The sequence below is a fragment of the Pongo abelii genome, chromosome 2 (assembly GCF_028885655.2).
Source record: "Pongo abelii isolate AG06213 chromosome 2, NHGRI_mPonAbe1-v2.0_pri, whole genome shotgun sequence".
Lineage (NCBI taxonomy): Eukaryota > Metazoa > Chordata > Mammalia > Primates > Hominidae > Pongo > Pongo abelii.
The window spans coordinates 158,819,144-158,838,592 of record NC_085928.1 but is presented as its reverse complement, the minus strand read 5'-3'; the positions used below and the strand labels follow the sequence as shown (position 1 = coordinate 158,838,592).

General features: G+C 39.4%; 1 protein-coding gene across 1 annotated transcript in view; it reads left to right on the top strand.

Moving 5' to 3' along the window:
• The window catches only part of LOC100435001 (ceruloplasmin-like), a 46,522-nt gene that overhangs the window by 16,961 nt on the left and 10,112 nt on the right, over window positions 1–19,449 (top strand). Inside the window, exons 7-17 of the mRNA XM_002814165.5 lie at window positions 2,263–2,393; window positions 3,303–3,443; window positions 3,699–3,910; window positions 5,570–5,720; window positions 6,785–6,997; window positions 9,669–9,876; window positions 10,672–10,811; window positions 12,355–12,483; window positions 14,081–14,187; window positions 15,414–15,615; window positions 18,348–18,487. Coding sequence (XP_002814211.3) covers window positions 2,263–2,393; window positions 3,303–3,443; window positions 3,699–3,910; window positions 5,570–5,720; window positions 6,785–6,997; window positions 9,669–9,876; window positions 10,672–10,811; window positions 12,355–12,483; window positions 14,081–14,187; window positions 15,414–15,615; window positions 18,348–18,487 — 1,774 coding nt within the window. The remainder of the gene's footprint in view (window positions 1–2,262; window positions 2,394–3,302; window positions 3,444–3,698; window positions 3,911–5,569; window positions 5,721–6,784; window positions 6,998–9,668; window positions 9,877–10,671; window positions 10,812–12,354; window positions 12,484–14,080; window positions 14,188–15,413; window positions 15,616–18,347; window positions 18,488–19,449) is intronic.

Here is a 19,449-nt window from a genome sequence, read left to right as displayed (position 1 = left end):
TATTGGGCCTCCAAGTGGCTTTCTCAGGTGTCAGCAGTGGCAATGGTGAGTTGGGCATATCTTTGGGTCCCTGGGTGGCATGTATGGTGGTGAAGGCAGGAGTGGTAGCAGGACAACCCTCAGGCCCCCAAGTGACATGCATAAGTGCCAGTGGTGGAAGCAACAGTCTGAGCAGGCCATTCCCTAGACCCCCAGGTGGTACATGCAGGTGAGTGCCAGCAGTGGTGATGGCAGCAGGTTGGGAAGACCTGTCCTCATACCCTGGAAGTAGTGTACAAATTCAGTGGTGGTTGGTGGAGAAGGTTGATCCTCAGGCTTCGATAACACTTGTGGGCTCTGGCAGGCCAGGCAGGCCCCCTGAGACTCCTGGGGAGGAGGAGTGCATAGATGCTGGTGATGGCAGGCAGGGCAGATTGATCCCCAGGTCCCTGGACAGCACATGTGGGCAATGGCAGAGGTGGCATCAGGCAGAGTGGACCTGTTCTCAGGCCCTCGATGGTGTGCATGAGTGCAGACTGTGGTGGATATGGTGGGTCAATCCCTAGGTTCCCAGTTAATGTGTGTGGGCACCAGCAGAGTGGGCAGACTCACCCTCAGGCCCCTAGATGGCATGCCTGGGTGCCAACAGCAGGTGGGGCAAGACTGTCTTCAGGTCCCCTGATAGCGCACATGAGGAACAGCTGTGGAAGGCAGGGCAAGTCGATCCCCAGTACCCAAGATGGCACACTGGAGTGGAAGCAGCAGTGGGCAGGTGTGCCTGTCCTCAGACTCCAGGACAGCATCTAGATGGGCTGGTCTCATGTCCACCAAAGGTGCATTCAGGTGTGTGGTAGCCCTGCTGCTGAGAGGGCAGTGTTTGCTATCAGCGGCAGTCGCTCCAGGCAAGTGGCTCTCAGGCTCTGGAGAGGGCACGCACAGCTCCCTTTGTTCTGGGGTAGCCTCCTTGGTGCACGGCACAGCCCATCCCCCACAGTGTAGAACATCGTATGGGCTAGAGTGCTGGGGGCCCGGCCACTCTACTGGATCCGGCTTCAGTGTAGCAGTGCTTCAGCCGTCTGAGTGGACACAGGAGAATGTCGGTGGGGTTCTAGGGATGTGGAGATACAAGGGCTATTGGGCCCTGGGGCAGGATACAGTCTGGTTGGGGCTGGGCTCCCAAAATGGTGCCATGCTATAGCTACTTGGGTCTCGGGGGTTTTATGGGACCCAGCATGAACTCCCTCCCTGGAATGATGCCATTGTATCAACTCCAAGCCACTCTCTCTACTAGTCTCAGGGCCTGCAAGGGCTAAGGGGCTCTCCTGTGGCTAGGATTGGCAGGAATCCATGGTAGAAGTATGGACTGCTGAAGATCTCTCACTTATCTTTTTCCCACACTGGGGAGCCTCTCCTGGCTCCCAGCCAATCTGAGCAGTGACAGCTGCCTTGCTTCCCTTTCCTTCTGTGTCTCAGATGTTCTTTGACACTTTCCTGCCGAATTCCAGTGTTCTCTCTTAGATGCTCTATCCAACTTGTGTTTATCTACTCAGTGTTTTGGTCCTTCTTTGTGAATGTGAGTGCTGGGTGCCTTTACGCCTTTTCTTACATTTTAAGCTCATCAATAAATTACTCAATCTGTGTAATGGAAATTTTGTATTAAATGTCAGAAAGATAACTGGGCTTAGAGCAAAAAACTAGATTTAGATTTAGGGCTTACTCTCATTTTATATCGACTAAAATAAGTATGAATTAATAGATTCATTTTGCTTGATCCCCCTGGCTGTAAAATTCTATGATGTTTTGGCACAGCAAGTTACCACTTCATTGTTAGGAAATACTTCTTCTCAGAGGCTCCTTTTTATTATAACAATTAAAAAAATAATAACATCTATCTTTTTAATATTATAGCATCTCTGCAAATAGTTGTTTTAATAGCAATATTTGTTATTACCCTCCTGAAAAAGTCAGATATAGTATCTTTTAATTTTTATTCCAAAAGAAAGTTAGCAGAGAAGTAACTAGGTAGATACATATAGATAATTATATATATGTGCATAGACAAAAGACTGAAAGGGTATTTACAGAAAATACTGACTATGGTAACATATAGATGGTGGGATTATGGAGATTTCCATTTTCTTTGTTGTATTTTTCTTTTCCAAATTTTAGATTTATAATCAGAAATAAATTACAAATATTTTAAACAGATGTGTTTGGATTCTTTCTTTTCACATGATAACTGTGAATATAAAAGTTCTTTGTGTATCCACCTTCTCTGCACAGTAAATCCCGGTTATTTTTTGAACGAAGTCCAACCAGAATTGGAGGAACTTACAAAAAACTGGTTTACCGTGAATATACAGATGCTTCCTTCCAAACACAGAAGGCAAGAGAAGAACACCTTGGAATCCTTGGTAAAATTCTATTCATAGCTTGTAGGGTTATAAACGTTATTTGTAAATATTCTGCAATCAAAACAGTATTCATCAACCCAGTTAGAGATTTTAGCTGTAATATTATAGCCTTATGAAAATAATACATCAATTCACCCAATGACTTTATTTTATTTTACTTATTTTATTTTATTTTATTATTTGAGACAGTCTTGCTCTGTTGCCCAGGCTGGAGTGCAGTGGTGTGACCTCTGTTTACTGCAACCTCCGCCTCTCAGGCTCAAGTGATCCTCTCATCTCAGCCTCTGGAATAGCTGGGACTACAGGAACACACCATCATACTCAGCTAATTTTTGTGATGTTTTTGTTTTTTTTGTTTTGTTTTGTTTTGTTTGACACAGGGTCTCACTCTTTTGCCCAGGCTGGAGTGCAATGGCATGATCTCAGCTCACTGCAACCTCCACTTCTCAGATTCAAGCAATTCTCGTGCCTCAGCCTCCCAAGTAGCTGGGACCACAGACACACACCACCACACCTGGCTAATTTTTGTAATTTTTGTAGATACCGGGTTTCACCATGTTGTCCAGGCTGGTCTTGAACTCCTGGGCTCAAGCCATCCGCCCATCTCGGCCTCCCAAAGTGCTGGGATTACAGGCATGAGCCACTGAGCCCAACCAACCCAGTGATTTTAACTACATTCTTTATTCCTATAAATCCAAAGAGACTAATCTTCATCTAATATCTAATACCTTTGATCCAAAGTGACTTTATAAGACCTTGAACCATCTAGACTTCTTGCAGTTACACCCATTTCTGGGTTCATGGCATCATCCCTTTAATTTCTTCCTAAAAGAACTTTACTCAAGTAACACAACCTGACAATTACCTTTATGAAAACCAAGGATAACTACTAACTCTGTTGGTTTCTAGGCCCTGTTATTAAGGCAGAGGTGGGACAGACCATCAAAATCACTTTCTATAACAATGCTTCCCTGCCACTCAGCATTCAGCCTCATGGACTGCATTACAACAAGAGCAAAGAGGGCTCATTCTATGAAACACCTGGAGGAAGTAAGTAGAGCTCAAGGGAGGTCCAAGTGAGCCATACCTCCATATAATGCCAGCAAGAAATATAACTCCTTTTGTGCAGCCTACCTGTCACAGTGTAACAGCTCTGTATACTTATTGTGGTAGAGTTATTACTTTAGTTCCTATTCAACTGTCACCCAAAGAGAAAGATCTGTTCTTGCTCTCGGAGATCTCCCAATCTAGACTAGTGTACTTACAGTCTTAGGTTCTATTCTATAAATGTTTATTTCTTGCTAGGTACCCCTCCACCCTCTTCACATGTAAGTCCTGGCACAACATTTGTCTATATATGGGAAGTTCCAAAAGATGTGGGTCCCACCTCCACAGATCCCAACTGCTTGACCTGGTTCTATTACTCTTCAGTAAATGGGAAAAGAGACATCAACAGTGGCCTTCTGGGGCCTCTCCTTGTATGTAGAAATGGAAGTCTTGGAGACAATGGCAAACAGGTGAGTCCTGAAGCGTATCGCCAGGTAACCCTTGGTGAGAGGTGCCTGAGACAGAACTGCAGAGGAATGACAATGTCTCAGGGCGAGAGGAATCAGCAGCTTCAACTTCTGCGTACTGATGTCTCCCAATTCTATTCTTACCTCAACTAAACATCTGTATCTGCCCATTAAACATGCACCCTGGCATGTCCCACAGACATCTCATCCTTTTGGGCAGACCTTTACCATCCCTCCCTTTCCTCAATCAGCCTCTTCTTCCTCCGTTCTATCCCTTAGTTAATAATATCACCAAACCTTGGACTTTCATCAACAACTCCTTCTGTCTCACCTACACATTTATCACTAAGTCTCCAAAACCTCTGCATTATTTTAGGCACTATCATCTCTTTCTGAATTCCTTTCATTCTTAGCTTCTGTCTCCACTCTTATCTTGCTTTAATACAGCTAGTCCACATCCCTCCCTAAGGAATCTGGTTATAGCACTCCCTGCAATAAAGATCTCCCCACAATTTGTTGGCTCAGAAGCCAACACATCAGATCTTGACAGTTCCTTCAGATTTATGTCCCCTCGCACCCCTACACTGCAGAATTAGCTTCTTCTAAATGGCAAAGTAGAATTCTGCATTATTGTGGAATTAGCTCATTAGGCCCTGAGTAAGGAAGGCTATTTGACATCTCTGATTTTCCCCTCTTCTCTCCATCTGGAATGGCCTTTCCTCAGTGTTTTATCTGCCAAAAGTGGGAGACATTTTTGAAACTCAGACTGAGAGTACCTTCCTTTGGACAATGTTCACTAACTAAAGTTAGTTGAAGCTCCTGCAGGTTACCATAGTCCCTTAGGTACGTTTCTATTAGAATATTTATCCATGCAAGTGTTTTCATTGGCCTGCTTCTTCCATTAGACTGCTTCTAGTGGAAGTATACACAAGATTTTCCAGAAAGTTTCTAGAAAGTGTACACAAGATTTTATTAATTTTTTATAATAACCACAGCTCCTCTTGGGCATATAATAGGTGCTCAATAAATGTTAGTTAAATGAGTTTCTCTTTTTTTCTCACTCAGAAGTGAATATCTAGTTTTTTGACATTTATATAAAAAAGTGTAGGTAACAAAGCTTTATAAATCCATACGTGTATAACAATGTATATCTTATTCAAAATTATAAATATATATTTATATTTATCTATATAATGGGTCATATTTATAGTGTCATAATTCTTATAATACATATAATTTTTACATTTAATCTAGTGACATGTTTATATTAAATTTGTTCAAAAGCCCTAAAAATTCAGACTTTCTAGAATTGAAAACTATTTATTTAACTTACTTTCCATAGAGTACATTATGTTAAAAGCCATTATAAACATCTTATGGTTTAGTTGATGAAGTTTAGATATAGGAATCCCTGGAGGAAACACTTTATATGAAAAAAGCCATAGAGATTTCTCCCAACTTCTTAGTTCTGTGATAATTCATTCACTGGGACTTGTGCCTTTCTATGGACTATCCAAAATCAGGAAGTCAACTGATCAAATTTTTCACAAGTACACAATCTCCTTATGTGGAAAACACTGTATGCAGATCAACCATTTGGCTAGATTTGAGTATGGACTGTCTATACTTCATGTCTATTCCTTTTTCTGTTCTCATCCACAGAAAGGAGTAGACAAAGAGTTTTACCTACTTGCCACAATATTTGATGAAAATGAAAGTAATCTCTTGGATGAAAATATCAGAACATTTATCACAGAGCCTGAAAACGTAGATAAAGAGGATCCAGACTGCCAAGCCTCAAATAAGATGTACTGTAAGAAACAATTTAACTTATAAGATAAATGCATTAAACACTTAATTTTATTTTGCCTAAAGAATTATGGATTAAAAGAGACTTAGGTTTTCCCCACAACGGTTGGCTGATACATTTACATTTCCTTTAAATATCATTTCCTGGCCATGTGTGATGGCTCACGCCTGTAATCCTAGCACTTTGGGAGGCCGAGGTGGGTGAATCATCCGAGGTCAGGAGTTTAAGACAAGCCTGGCCAACATGGTGAAACCCCATCTCTACTAAAACTACAAAAATTAGCCGGGAGTGGTGGCAGGTGCCTGTAATCTCAGCTACTTGGGAGGCTGAGGCAGGAGAATTGCTTGAACCTAGGAAGCGGAGGTTGCAGTGAGCTGAGATCGCGCCATTGCCCTCCAGCCTGGGTAACAAGAGCAGAACTCCATACGAAAGAATAAATAAGTATATAAACAATAAATAAATATCATTTCCCAAGAAGAATATTGTCTACTAGGGTGATTATTTTGAATTTAACTTACCAAATATTTACCAACACCTTCTTGGTGCAATATATTTTATCTATAGCTAAATGTGAAAAGTCACGTACTTCTCTACTGCCAAATTCATAGAGTGGGTGGAGTAGGGTGTTTGTTGAGCTGGTTGGGTGGGTTGGTGGGTGGCTGGTTGGTTGGTTGTTGGTTTTTGAAGACTGTACAGTGCATTGGGAAAAGGGTTGATCCAGAATCTGGAGACTTGGACTTTGGTCTTAACATTTTCATTTCTTAGCCATATGACATTGGACAAGAAACTATTTCTCTGGCCTTAGTTTCCTCAACTCTAAAAGGAAGGGCTTGACTGGAATAACCCAATGAGGGTATCATGGAATTCCGTCATTCTCTAATTCTATAATGTCATTTTTAGCCCCCATGAAGTGATTAAATAACAATAGAGGAGAGGAAAGTTGAAAAAATTGCTTTGCTTTTTTTTATGTGAATGAGCTGCTTCATGATTAACGCTTTGTCGAGTTTCAAAAGATATCAAGTACCAGTAAATTAAATACTCTTTCCTTTGTTACAAATACCTTGCAGCCATAAATGGATACATGTATGGAAATCTGCCTGGATTGGATATGTGCTTAGGAGACAACGTTTTGTGGCACGTTTTTAGTGTAGGATCAGTGGAAGATTTACACGGGATATATTTTTCAGGAAATACCTTCACTTCTTTAGGAGCAAGAAAGGACACAATACCTATGTTTCCTCATACTCCTCAGACGCTTTCAATGACACCTGATTCTATAGGTAAGCAGTGGGTCTTCTCATTCAGCCCGAAACATTAAAGTATGCAGAAGCACTATCTTATATATTCACTGAATATTCTGTACAGGAAAAAAAAAATTGAACTGATACAAACAATGCTTGAGAAACCTTTGCCCTGCTCCACTTCATTTATAAGAGCCTTAGTATTTCATTTTCCTATACACATAAATCACCTCAGTTTTTTCAGGTCCTCTTCCTAGTCCTTTAGGCTTTAAACCATCCCAATGCTCTTCAAAAACGATGAAGATGTTTTAAACCCTTTAAACTCATTTTCATTCTGTTGTCTTCTGCATTTCTTACTCTTCTGTCCATTTGTTGCTCAGGCCTTCCTGCTGCTTTGACCTTACCCTACTGCCTTGTGCCTTCCTCTTTCTATCCTCCTTACTAGCTTTGCTCTCTAGATAAATTTTTTAGCTTCAGTGAGGTTGATCCTTGCTGGCAACATTTTTTTTTTAAAGAAGGCACCCCCATATCAAAGAACTGTATGGGGATCAAAGGAAACCAGCCTTCCTTCTGAACCTTGTTTCCTCATTTGTAAAATAGGAATTGTAAAAACTTGTAATTTGCAAAAAGGAATAGACAGTGATCAATGAGATAGGTAAAGTATAGTAAACTGCCTGGTATATGTTAGACTTTCAATAAATGCTAGTTCCTTCTTTAATCCAGTAGATCCACCCTTGTCCCATATACCTGCCCCCCCAAAATCCATCTATCTTGGTCAAAAATGACTGATATCAACCAAAACCTGGCTATATGATAAACAAACTATTCTGTAAATACTATTAATTGGTATCTTGACTCTTTGTGATGCCAAATATTCATTTGACTACATTTTCTTCATTTCAAAATTTAAAATTTTACTTCTCAAACAAACAAAAGTTGTGATTCGGAGTAATTGGAGGGGAAAAGAAAGAGATCTTTGGCCCGGCGCGGTGGCTCACGCCTGTAATCCCAGCACTTTGGGAGGCCGAGATGGGCGGATCATGAAGTCAGGAGATTGAGACCATCCTGGCTAACATGGTGAAACCTTGTGTCTACTAAAAATACAAAAAAAATTAGCCAGGCATGGTGGCAGGCGCCTGTAGTCCCAGCTAGTCGGGAGGCTGAGGCTGGAGAATGGCATGAACTCGGGAGGCAGAGCTTGCAGTGAGCCGAGATCGCGTTAGACTCGGTCTAACCAAAAAAAAAAAAAGAGAGAGATCTTTCTCTGGTGCTTCTTTTTTCCTCGTCTTTGAAAAAGAGAGATCTTTCTCTGGTGCTTCTTTTTTCCTCCTCTTTGTTAGAGGACGTACCTGCATGCTCATTCAGGGACAAGTTATTTCTTTTTCCTGCCCCAGTCCTTCCTCTCCTTTCCCCTGCAGGTGTTTTTCTAGATTTAAAAACTACCTTGTCTCATTCTCTTTTCCAAAGCATATCAACTGTAGCAAACAAGTGGAGACAGGTACACTATGTGTTAAACACGGTGCTAGAGCTTATACAGGGATTATTTCATTTTAAACAAATTCTTTTTCTCAAACCCTCTGAGTCTGAAGGTTTTGCTTCCTTGTACATCTTCTTAAACCTTACCCTCCACAAAAGTCACAGCAACAACAGAAATATGTAGAGTTGAAAGAGAGCATTTGTCAAGAAGCAGTGTCAGCACGTGGTGGGCCTAAAATTACCAAGGTAAAAGAAAGAAAACTGGAATTCAGGTGGAATGTTCTGGTCAGAATCAGGCTAGAGTTTTTTTGTTATGGTGGTTTGTTTTTGTTTTTGTCATTGTTTTGGATTTTTAATGTATTTTTAATGTACTGAACTTTTTTTCACTCCTCCTCTGCTACCTACCACTCTGATCAAAGCCATCATCTCTCATCGATTATTTTTAATAGCCTCTCAACAGATCCCGTTTCTTTCACCATTGTACACGCCAGTCTATTCTCAGCACAGCTGCTAGAGTGTCCTTATACCCTTCATTGACTTAAAATCCCACAGTGGCTCTCCGTTTCACTTAGTGAATGCTATCATGTATTCAGTGGCCTACAAGGGCTCCATGACCTAGCCCTCTGCTCCCTAGTACTCTCACCCTTGCACCCTCCCTCCAGACACACCGGCCTCTTGGGTGGTCTTCACACACACCAAACAGGCTCCTGGCCTGGGGCCTTTGCCACCTGTTTCTTCTGCATAGAGAGAACACACTTTTCCTCCAGACCCACCTCATCTCTTATAAATTTTTGCCCAGGTATCACCCTCTCATCAAGGCCTACCCTGCTTACCCTGTGATTTTGCTCACTGCTCTCTTGAGCCCTTCCCAACACACACCCAGAATTCTCAGTCCTCCTTATGCTGTTTTACTTTTTTTCTTTAATCATAGCTCGTATCACCTTCCAGCATACATACAAGTTGCTTAAGATGTTTATTGTCTGTCTCCACAACACCTTGCAATATGAACTCTGAGAGCAAGAATTTTTAACTGTTTTGTTCTCTGATGTTTCCCGAATGCCTAGAAATATGTCTGACACAAAGAAGGTCATCAATAAATATTTTTTGAATTAATGAAAGAATGAATGAATGATTTTACTATATTTCTTTTGAGGGTTGCAGCTTATTAATAATTTTACAGAGGAAAGAAATCTGAAGGCAAAGCTTTAACCATTCCTTTCTTATTCGTCTGTAGGAACTTTTGATTTGGTTTGCATAACAATAAAGCACAATCTAGGAGGCATGAAACATAAATATCACGTGAGGCAATGTGGGAAGCCAAACCCTGATCAAACACAATACCAGGAGGAGAAAATTATTTACATTGCAGCCGAGGAAATGGAATGGGATTATTCTCCTAGCAGAAAGTGGGAGAATGAACTCCACCACTTAAAAAGAGAGAAGTACCATGATAGCTCCAGTCTCTAAATGGGAAGGGTTCTAAGGGTTCTTTCTGAGTCTTCCTCTCTTTCCTTTCAGTCTCTCTGTGTGTGTCTGTGTCTGTGTGTGTGTTGTATTTATTTGTGTTTGGTATGGTGGGTGTGTGTGGTATATTTATTTGTGTTTGTTATGGTGTATGTGTGCATAATGAGTATGTGGATGTGGTATTTGTGTGTTTCAGATATTCTCAATTATAAATCACTTCAAAATTTGTGTGTGTGTGTGACATATTCAATTGCAAAGGGCTTCAAATCTTTCTAAATATCTATATAACTTACTTATGGGCTTTATTTCTTCCTGCCTGTGTTTTCACTTCTTGCATCCTTCCTGGACATATGTTACTGTCTGATCTCACCACAGGAATAGTAACATAACTTCAGCTACATTCAGTATCTACAGTCAGTCAGGTGTTTCTTTTGTCTTCATTTTTTTCTACCTCTATTCTTCTGAGAACTTCAAATTAAAGACACCCGTTTTTCTCTTTTTGTACAATTTGATTTCCCTCTCTGGTTTTCTCTCTTACTATATATTTATTTATAAAAACTAAATTTTATCCTGAAAATAAGCTTTAAAATGTAGAATAAATATCTAACTATCTTGCTAGAATTAATATATTTTTTTAAAAAGATGACTAACATTTTTAGGTAAAACAGCTTCTATATATAAGAAGTTCTTCCATATGAGTTCTTTGTCTAAATTAATGGTTAAATTAACTAACTTTGTGGGGTTTTTTTGTTTTTGTTTTTATTTTCTTAAAGCCAAACGAGCATGTATGTGGATAGAAGTGGAACACTTCTTGGGTCCAAATACAAGAAAGTCTTATATCGTCAATATGATGATAACACGTTCACAAATCAAACAAAACGGAATGAAGATGAAAAACATCTTGATATACTAGGTATTGATATGCCATAAGATTGATTTTCGAGTTTTTCTTGTCCTCAGCCATTAGAGATTGTTGTACACATGGAGGCCATTGTCAACCTCTACTGCGACAGAGGAAAGTGCCTGTAATTCTGATTTGTTTGCTGATAGGCATTTTCATTGGGGGAAAAAATGATTCAAGTGTTGTTTCCTAAAAAATAAGGAGAATGTAGAAAAGTAATGTGCTCAGTTTCAGATTACCTGGATTCTTGCTCTCAAAATTAAAAAATTCTAGAAAGGAGTTTAGAAGTAGCATGTAGGGATCATTTCAATACAATTAAAACAAAGCCCAGGGGACCCAAGTATAGTGAGGAAAGGAACTTCTTTATGTAAATTTAAGTGTCTTCTGTCTGAGTGAGGAAAATTACAACTCTTTCTTCCACCCTTAATAGATCAAGTAGGAAACCTCTGAGTCACCCCAGGTGCCCACATGCAACATTTCCACACGCCCAACTCCTGTTTCAGTCTTAATATCTATGTGTATATTAGAGGTTATTTTATGATGTGGGATCCTGAGGAGATGAATTTACATGCTGATGAAGAGGAATTTTTGCTCTTCTTTGCTCTCCGTCAGCCTCTAGAGCTTGTCTGTTTGTGAGCCCTGGAGGGCAGCCTGTGCTATCCTGTTGCTGCTGCTTTTGAGTGGGCCCCTATCTTTAGTAACCACAGGATGTTTGTTTTCTCTAGGATTGTGGCTGAATGCATGAAGATAAATAATGCAATCTGACCCTCAAGCTTCTTTTATTATTTACGCAAAAAGGAAAACACTTTATTAAAAAGAAAAAACATGCATATTGTTTGGGGAGGTGAAATGGTCACAGGGAGCAAAGAGGCCCCGCCTTTAGCTAGCATTTAGCCTCCAGCAGGCATCTTCAGGGCTCTAATTTTAGTAATTGTAGCACAAGTTTGCAGAAAGTTCTTGCTGCTTATCTCATCTCAAAACCACCTGTGTTTCAGAATTTTTCAGAGCCACTAATTCAATCTGCTTCCAAATAGAAAGAAGATTTAAAATGAATTTTATACCTGTAGTTTTTGGCTTAGGATGAAAGGGAGAGAGAGTAAAATGAAGATTTTTAATCTGTAAGAGAGAAAATCACTTTGGGTCAATAAACAGGCCTTGCAGATCCTTGCAATCCTCCAGTAGAATAATGAGCAAGAGAATAAAAGGCTTGAAAGTTGAGAATGGTCAAGAAAGAAAAGAAAGGGTTTCATTTTTAAATTGTATGTTTTCCTAGGCATAAACCGACGTTCATTAAAATACGTTTTGTGGCAAAAAAAAAAAAAAAAAAAAAAAAAAAAAAAACCTCATAAAATTCTAAATGATTTAAAAATTTCAGGCAAAAATCATGTTTCATAAATCAGCAATGATCTACTTGTTAAATGTTTTTATTTCATTTGGCTGCGTGTTAAGTAAAAGGATAAGAATAAGTCACTGTGTAAATACTTAAGAAGAGAGATGACTCATAATTTAAAATAAATAACAATTACTCAGACATATTTCTTTTTATATTCCCTAGGTCCATTAATATTGCTCAACCCTGGTCAAAAAATTCAAATTATCTTTAAAAATAAAGCCTCAAGACCGTATTCTATTCATGCTCATGGAGTGAAAACAAATAATTCCACTGTTGTTCCAACTCAGCCAGGTAACTACTTTGGTAGAAAAAAAATCCCCAAAGCGTTTATGCAGGACTACGAGGCTAATGTTCTTTTAAATATATGGGTGCAATTCCAGATGAGAGAGACTAGTGGACTAGTAAGATGGGCCTGAAGAAAGCATTTGGCGGGGGAGTTCCTTCTGCAAGTCAAGTTTACTTCCAGGTTGGGGCACCATAGCAAAACTGTGAAGTGAAGGTTAGGTCTTCAGGGCCCACCTCCCCAGTGTATGAATTTCTCCTCTAGGTCCACCCTCCCTCCCACCTCTGTACCTGTCCAGCTGCCAGGTATTCTTATACTATATTCAATCTCTCCAACTAAAGTGCTAAAGTAGGAGTTGAGTACAAGATGCAATATGTGAGAAAGTAGGGGAGGATTGAGCCAATAAGAGGAAATGATGGACCCCATGTATAAACATTCCCATGGAATGGAATCACTGCTACACAGCATGCCATTCAACGTAATTAACTCAGAAGAACATTAATATATTTTAATAAAAAATGCCCAGTAAGCAGACTCTGATATGAGGATTTGTGTGTAGATAGTGCTCTTGGAATCAACTAATATGGAAAGAATGAGAAATGAGTAGGATTGGACAGGGAGTGAGGTTAAGCAGAGATGCAGCCTCAACAGAAGTCACAGCCAACCCAGTTCTGAAGATAGGGTGACCTTCAGCTTTCCTAAGCTGGAGTGAGAGAGCTGGGCTGTTATGTCCCTGCAGCAGTCATTAGATGCAATCTTGAGCAAGGTGGCTTTCTTCAGCCAAGGCTCTCTCTAAAGGAGGCTAACACCTGCTGGAGTGAAATGTTCTTCATTCTTGATTGGGGATCTAGGGGTGGCATCAGAATGTCCACTATAGTTGCTCACCAAAACAAGTAGTTTTGGAAATTAAGAGTATCAATGAAAGCCAAATTCTGAAAGAAAAGATTTGTAAAGCAGAGGGACTGACAATAGACTTTGATGGTGGGCGAAATGTTTCTTTTTGTTTTTAAAAACAGTCCTGTGGTCTGTTAACTCTCATATCAAGGGAGTTTGCAAGTCAGTCCACTGCTCTGATTAGTTAAGAAAGGATCTACTACATGCATTCCACAAACACTTTTGAGTACTCTACCTGCTGTATGCCAGGCATTGTGTGATGTACTGGAAGGCAAGGGTTAGTGCTAAGTAGATTGTTACAAATTTGGGAGCTGGGGGTGGGGTTGGTTAATGTCATAGAACTATAACTCCCATGGATCTTTGGAAGTGGGAGATACAGGATTATGGTGGGGAGGGAGCAAAAAAACTTCACTGCAATATAGAATATAGAATTAAGATCCAATAGGACTAATATGCACAGCCTTGAGGGCAGGGAGGAGGTACATGTGATCCACACATTGGAAGGTTCAGAGCAGGGATTCAAGGCTTTGTCACATTGAGTAATTGCCACATTGACTAAGATCACAAAGCAAGAAGTGAAACCAGAAGTGAAAGCTAGGACTATGCTGCCTACTATTTTCATAGCTTTAGTGTTTGCTGATTGTCTGGTTCTCCATAAAGAAGTCTGATTTTAAAAACTCTATTTAAATACACTTCATTTGTCTATTTCAGGAGAGATTCAAATATATACTTGGCAGATACCTGATAGAACTGGTCCTACCTCACTGGACTTTGAATGCATACCTTGGTTTTACTATTCAACTGTATCTGCGGCTAAGGTAAACTTTAAATCAAATAACAGTTCTTATCCTATCTCCTCCTAGAAATTATAATGGAAGGAAGAAGGTATTTATCATTGCTCTTAAAAATCTTAGTTCTATGTAAACTTTCTATTAAGTAACTTAACTACTGTTCAGCTTTTATTCCTACACTGGTCTGCATTTTTCAAGAGCAAAATAAATTATTACATTATGATTACTTAGGTTTATAATTCTTTGCATAATCTCACTGTGAATTGAAAAATATATCTAATTATACAATAATAGACTATACTTTGTTCCACTGAATAGTATTTGAATTACAGAAAACAACATACACTAAAGAATTTTAAAATTCAGTTGAATGTGGTGGCTGATGTCTATACAAAAAATTTTAAAATTAGCCAGGCACAGTGGCACATGCCTGTAGTCCTAGCTAGGAGAGGCTGAGGTAGTAGGATCACTTGAGTCCAGGAGTTCAAGATTATGCTGAGCTATGGTCACTCCATTGCCTAGGTGACACAACAAGACTTGGTCTCTAAATTATAATAATAGTAACAATAGTAATAATAAATAAAGAATGGTATAATTCTATGATTAATAAGAAATATATATATATATACACACACATATTGTGTGGGGGTGTGTGTGTGTAGGGGGGTGTATGTGTGTGTGTGTTTATGTTTAAAACTCTCAACTATAGGGTTCAAGTTTATTTGCACTAAAAAAAAAACAGTGCAAGTATTCTATTTGAACTCTTATCTTGGCCCACTCTGCCTGGAACAAGAATCTACACAGAGATTTAATTCAAAAACAAAATGAAGACAAACAAACCAAGACTCTCAACTAAAAGCTGCTGCAGGGGCAAAAGCACAAAGGTGAAGGGACTAACTCCTTTAGACTTCCTGCCAACTAACTTCAATGCCAGGAATTCTAATTAAAACCAAAATCCTTTTTTTTATTAAAATGTCAAAAATAGAGCTAAATCCACTGAAAAATGTATCTAAAATCTCTTTCAGAGGTTTGGTGTTCTCTTTAGGCTTCAACTCTAATGAATGTGCTTACAATTTTTCTTCAATCAAGCATTGAGCATGTCAAATATTTTGTCCCTCACTCTCAGAATCCTGATAATTAAAAACTCTGGATCTGACCTCATTAAAAAACTAAAACTTGATTCTACCTCTTTTATTTTGTGGGGGAAAATGTTAGTTGTGGCCACAGTGAATGATCTTGCTTTGCCTCCTCAGGACCTTCTCAGTGGCCTGGTAGGCCCTCTGATTGTATGCCGCAAAGACATCAACCCCAACATAGTTCACCGTGTTCTCCACTTCATGATATTTGATGAGAACGAATCCTGGTACTTTGAAGACAGTATCAACACCTATGCTTCAAAACCAAACAAAGTGGACAAGGAAGATGATAATTTTCAACTCAGCAACCAAATGCACGGTAACATTCACTCACTGACTCACCAATGGTAACCCACAGGTTGCTCTGCACAAATGAAACAGATGAAAGGGCCTCGTTCCACACTGTTTATAGAATTCAACTACATAGAACTGGTATAGATCATGTAGACCAGGGGTCAGCAAATTTTTTCTGCAAAGGGCCAGATAGTAAAGAAGTTAGGCTTGTAGGCCACGTGGTCTCTGTCATAAGCCATACTCTACTCTGCCACTGTAGAATGAAAGTGGTCATAGACAATAGGAAAACAAATGAAAGTGGCTGAGAGCCAAAAACTTCATTTATGGATGCTGAAATTTGTATCTCATATAACATGTCAAGAAATAATATTATTAAAAATTTTTTTCAACGATTTAGAAATTTTAAAACCATTCTTAGCTCATGGGCTGCAGTAACAGAGGCAGTGTGCTGGACCTTGCCCATATGCCACAGACTACTGATTTAGCAAGCACAGCAAATTCTCATGCTTTCTAGAGCTATGTAGACAATGTAAAAACAGGAACATCAGCTGTCATTTCAGGAGGGCCTTACTACCATAATTTTCTAAGTATTTTGCCTGGATGAACACAGACAGAGGTGGGGCTTGGGGCAAACCAAAGTGAACATGGCCCCACCCACCCTTCCCCATCACATTACCTTCACAGGCAGAACTTTTGAAAACTTCATGCTCATCAACCAAAATTATTTTATAGGTTGACTGTGACTAGATGCATCTAGGTACATCTAGATGACCTCCCCACCTCTAGAATCACAGTAACAAGACAATTATTCCAATAGAAAGCACATAAACAATCTCACTTACTTTCTTAGCCAGGGAAACTTCTCATCTTAAGCCGCTCAGCTGAGGGGGGTCAGAGATATGACTGGATAAAAGATCCTTAACTAAGGCAAATTCAAATATAGTAATCTCCCACTTCTAAGGTTGTTTTTTCTCTTTTTTAGAAATATATGTAAATGTAAAGTTAATTCAAGGGTGACATCCATTTTACCAATAGTCTTTTTAATAAGTGTCATAGCGGGCACAAAGCACCTTGCGAGGCCCTAAAGAGATACAAAGGCCCATAATATGGGTCATCTGCCCTCATGTTGTTTACAGTCTAAGGGACGCCAGACTTGCGCATTGCTACAATCCAAGGAGGATGACGCGGGGTGGGATGCTGTCATGGAAATTTAAACACAATGCAGTGCTTTAAATTCTTATTTGGAAGATTTGGAAAGGCTTCATAATAGGGAAGAGACATTCAAGTTGATTTTTTAAGGTTGCATAGGAGTCTGTCCAGTTAGAAAAGGAGGAAAATGACATTCCAAGTAGATGGAAGAATGTGATCTAAGTCACATAGCACTTGGGAAGAAAGAGCCAACAGAATTGTGGAAGACCTCAAACACCTTGTTAAGAATTTAGACTTGATCTAAACCAGGGTTTCTTAACTTCCTGACCTTTTAGGTTAGATAACTCTTTGTTGTATGGAGCTATCCAGTGCATTGTAGATGTTTTTCAGCATCTATATTCTCCACCTACTAGATGCCAGTAGCATCTCCCCACAAGTTATAACAACCAAAAATATTTCTAGGCATTGCCAAATGTCCCCTGGGGAACAAAATCACCTCCTGTAGAGAACCACTGTACTAAAGCACCAAGTACACTGAGCTAGGGCGTGGTGGGATAGATTTTAGGAATAACTCTGGCACTCATCTGGGCACTTGTACTCCAAGTATGGCCCAAGGACCAGCAGCATCAGCATCACTTGGGAGCTTGTTAGAAACGCAGAATTTCAGGCTTCAAAGACCTAAGTCAGAATCTGAATTTTAACAAAATCCCCAGGCCATATTCACATTAAAGTGTGAGAAGCACTAGTCTAGAGCAGTGTCTTCTAGTTTCTTCTATTACATCCCTCCATCAGCTGAAAGCATTAGAGCTCAGCCTCCATAGATATATAGTTATAGATTATATACTTGCACCACTGTACCAATGCATTTTATACATTTTAAAGATGCACACAAAACAGCAAAGTAAAAAGAGGATCTGTGTGTGTGTGTGTGTGTGTGTGTGTGTGTGTGTGTGTGTGTGTGTATAAAATCTTCATATTTTATTTACATTATCCTTTGGAGACCACAACTGTAGAGGACAAGAGGGGGCCTGGACCTCACAAATGGCCATTCCAGACGTACAAGTGGAAGGTCACAAAGGTTTGACTTAGGGCAGTTAAATGAGAATGCACACTCCTAATATTCTTCTTTGTCTTTTATGGAGACAGGGTCTCACTATGTTGCCCAGGCTGTTCTCGAACTCTTGAACTCAAGTGATCCTCCCACCTCAGCCTCCCAATGTGCTAAGATTACAATCATGAGCCACCATGCCTGGCCATTCCTAATATTCTAAGTCTCTTGTGATAATGTTAAATATACAATTCACCAATGTAAGTATGCTTAGTTGTGAAATAGACAAATCCAATCTGACTGTGTTAACACAAAGTCAGTGCCTCATTTCCTTGGGCAAGAAAAACTCCTTAGAATTAGACACATCCATGAATGGATGGCTTGGTCACATTTAACAACTTCCTCAGTCTGGCTTTAAAATCCCCACTGCTTCTGAAAACATCCATGATATTTTCTATAAGGATGATAATACTTTTTTAAAGTGGTGATTTTTAAAAAGCCCACATTATTTTAAATCCTTGTTGAATATAATAAACTGTGCCTTTCTCTGCCTCCCACAGCAATTAACGGAAGAGTGTTTGGAAATAACCAAGGTCTAACATTTCATGTTGGGGATGTAGTGAATTGGTATCTGATTGGCATGGGGAATGAAGCTGACCTGCACACAGTTCACTTTCATGGCCATAGCTTTGAATATAAGGTAAGAGCCTTCGACAGGTCCATATCCTGTGATGTCTTGTAAACCAGTTATCGGGTAGCACGGCAAGATGACAGGGCTGGAAAGAAAATGACCAAGTCAGAAATTTGATCCATATCATCTATGATATATCAGGTGCAAGTAAATAATTATAATTTAGCTCTTTATATCTCATGGACATTTGATAAATGCTGACCAAAGAATGAAGTGCATTTCTCACTCTAATCTATTATTAGTTAATAGGTAAATAAGACATTTATAGTCATTTCTAGTTTTATACTTTCTATCCCAACTTAAAAAAATTTTTTTCATGCCCTCAGTAACATAAAGAAAAATACTCTGAATGCTCATATGCATTTTGCCACATTAGCTTTCTCTTCCATGTTTTTTTCTGAATGCAATTCAAAGTGCATTGCAAACATTATGACTCTTTACCCCTAAATACTGAATCATCCCTAAGAATAAGGACAGTCTCCACCCCAACTACAATAAAATTATCACACCCCCAAATTAACATTAATTCAATAATATAGTCTAATGTACAATCCATTCAAATATCCCAAGTTGTCTTAAAAATGCTCCCTATAGCTGTTTTTTTAATTTAATCTAGGATCTGATCAAGATGCATACATAGCATTTGGTTGCCATTGCCATAGCTTTCCTAAAATCCGAAGAGATCCCCTTGCCTTTAAAAAAAATTCCTCCCTCATAACATTTCATTTTTGAAGGGTCCAGGCCAGTTGTTTCATAGAATGTTCCATATTCTGCATTGGCCTGATAGTTTCCTCCTATTGGATCCGTGTTTAACAAATTTGCCAAGAACACCACAAAGGTGATGTTGTATGCTCCCCACACATTGCATCAAGAGGTACATGATGGCAATAGGTCCTCATATTGCTGAGGCTAAGTTTGAGAACTTGATTAAGGTGATTCTGAGAATATAGGAATAAAAACCATATCAAAGT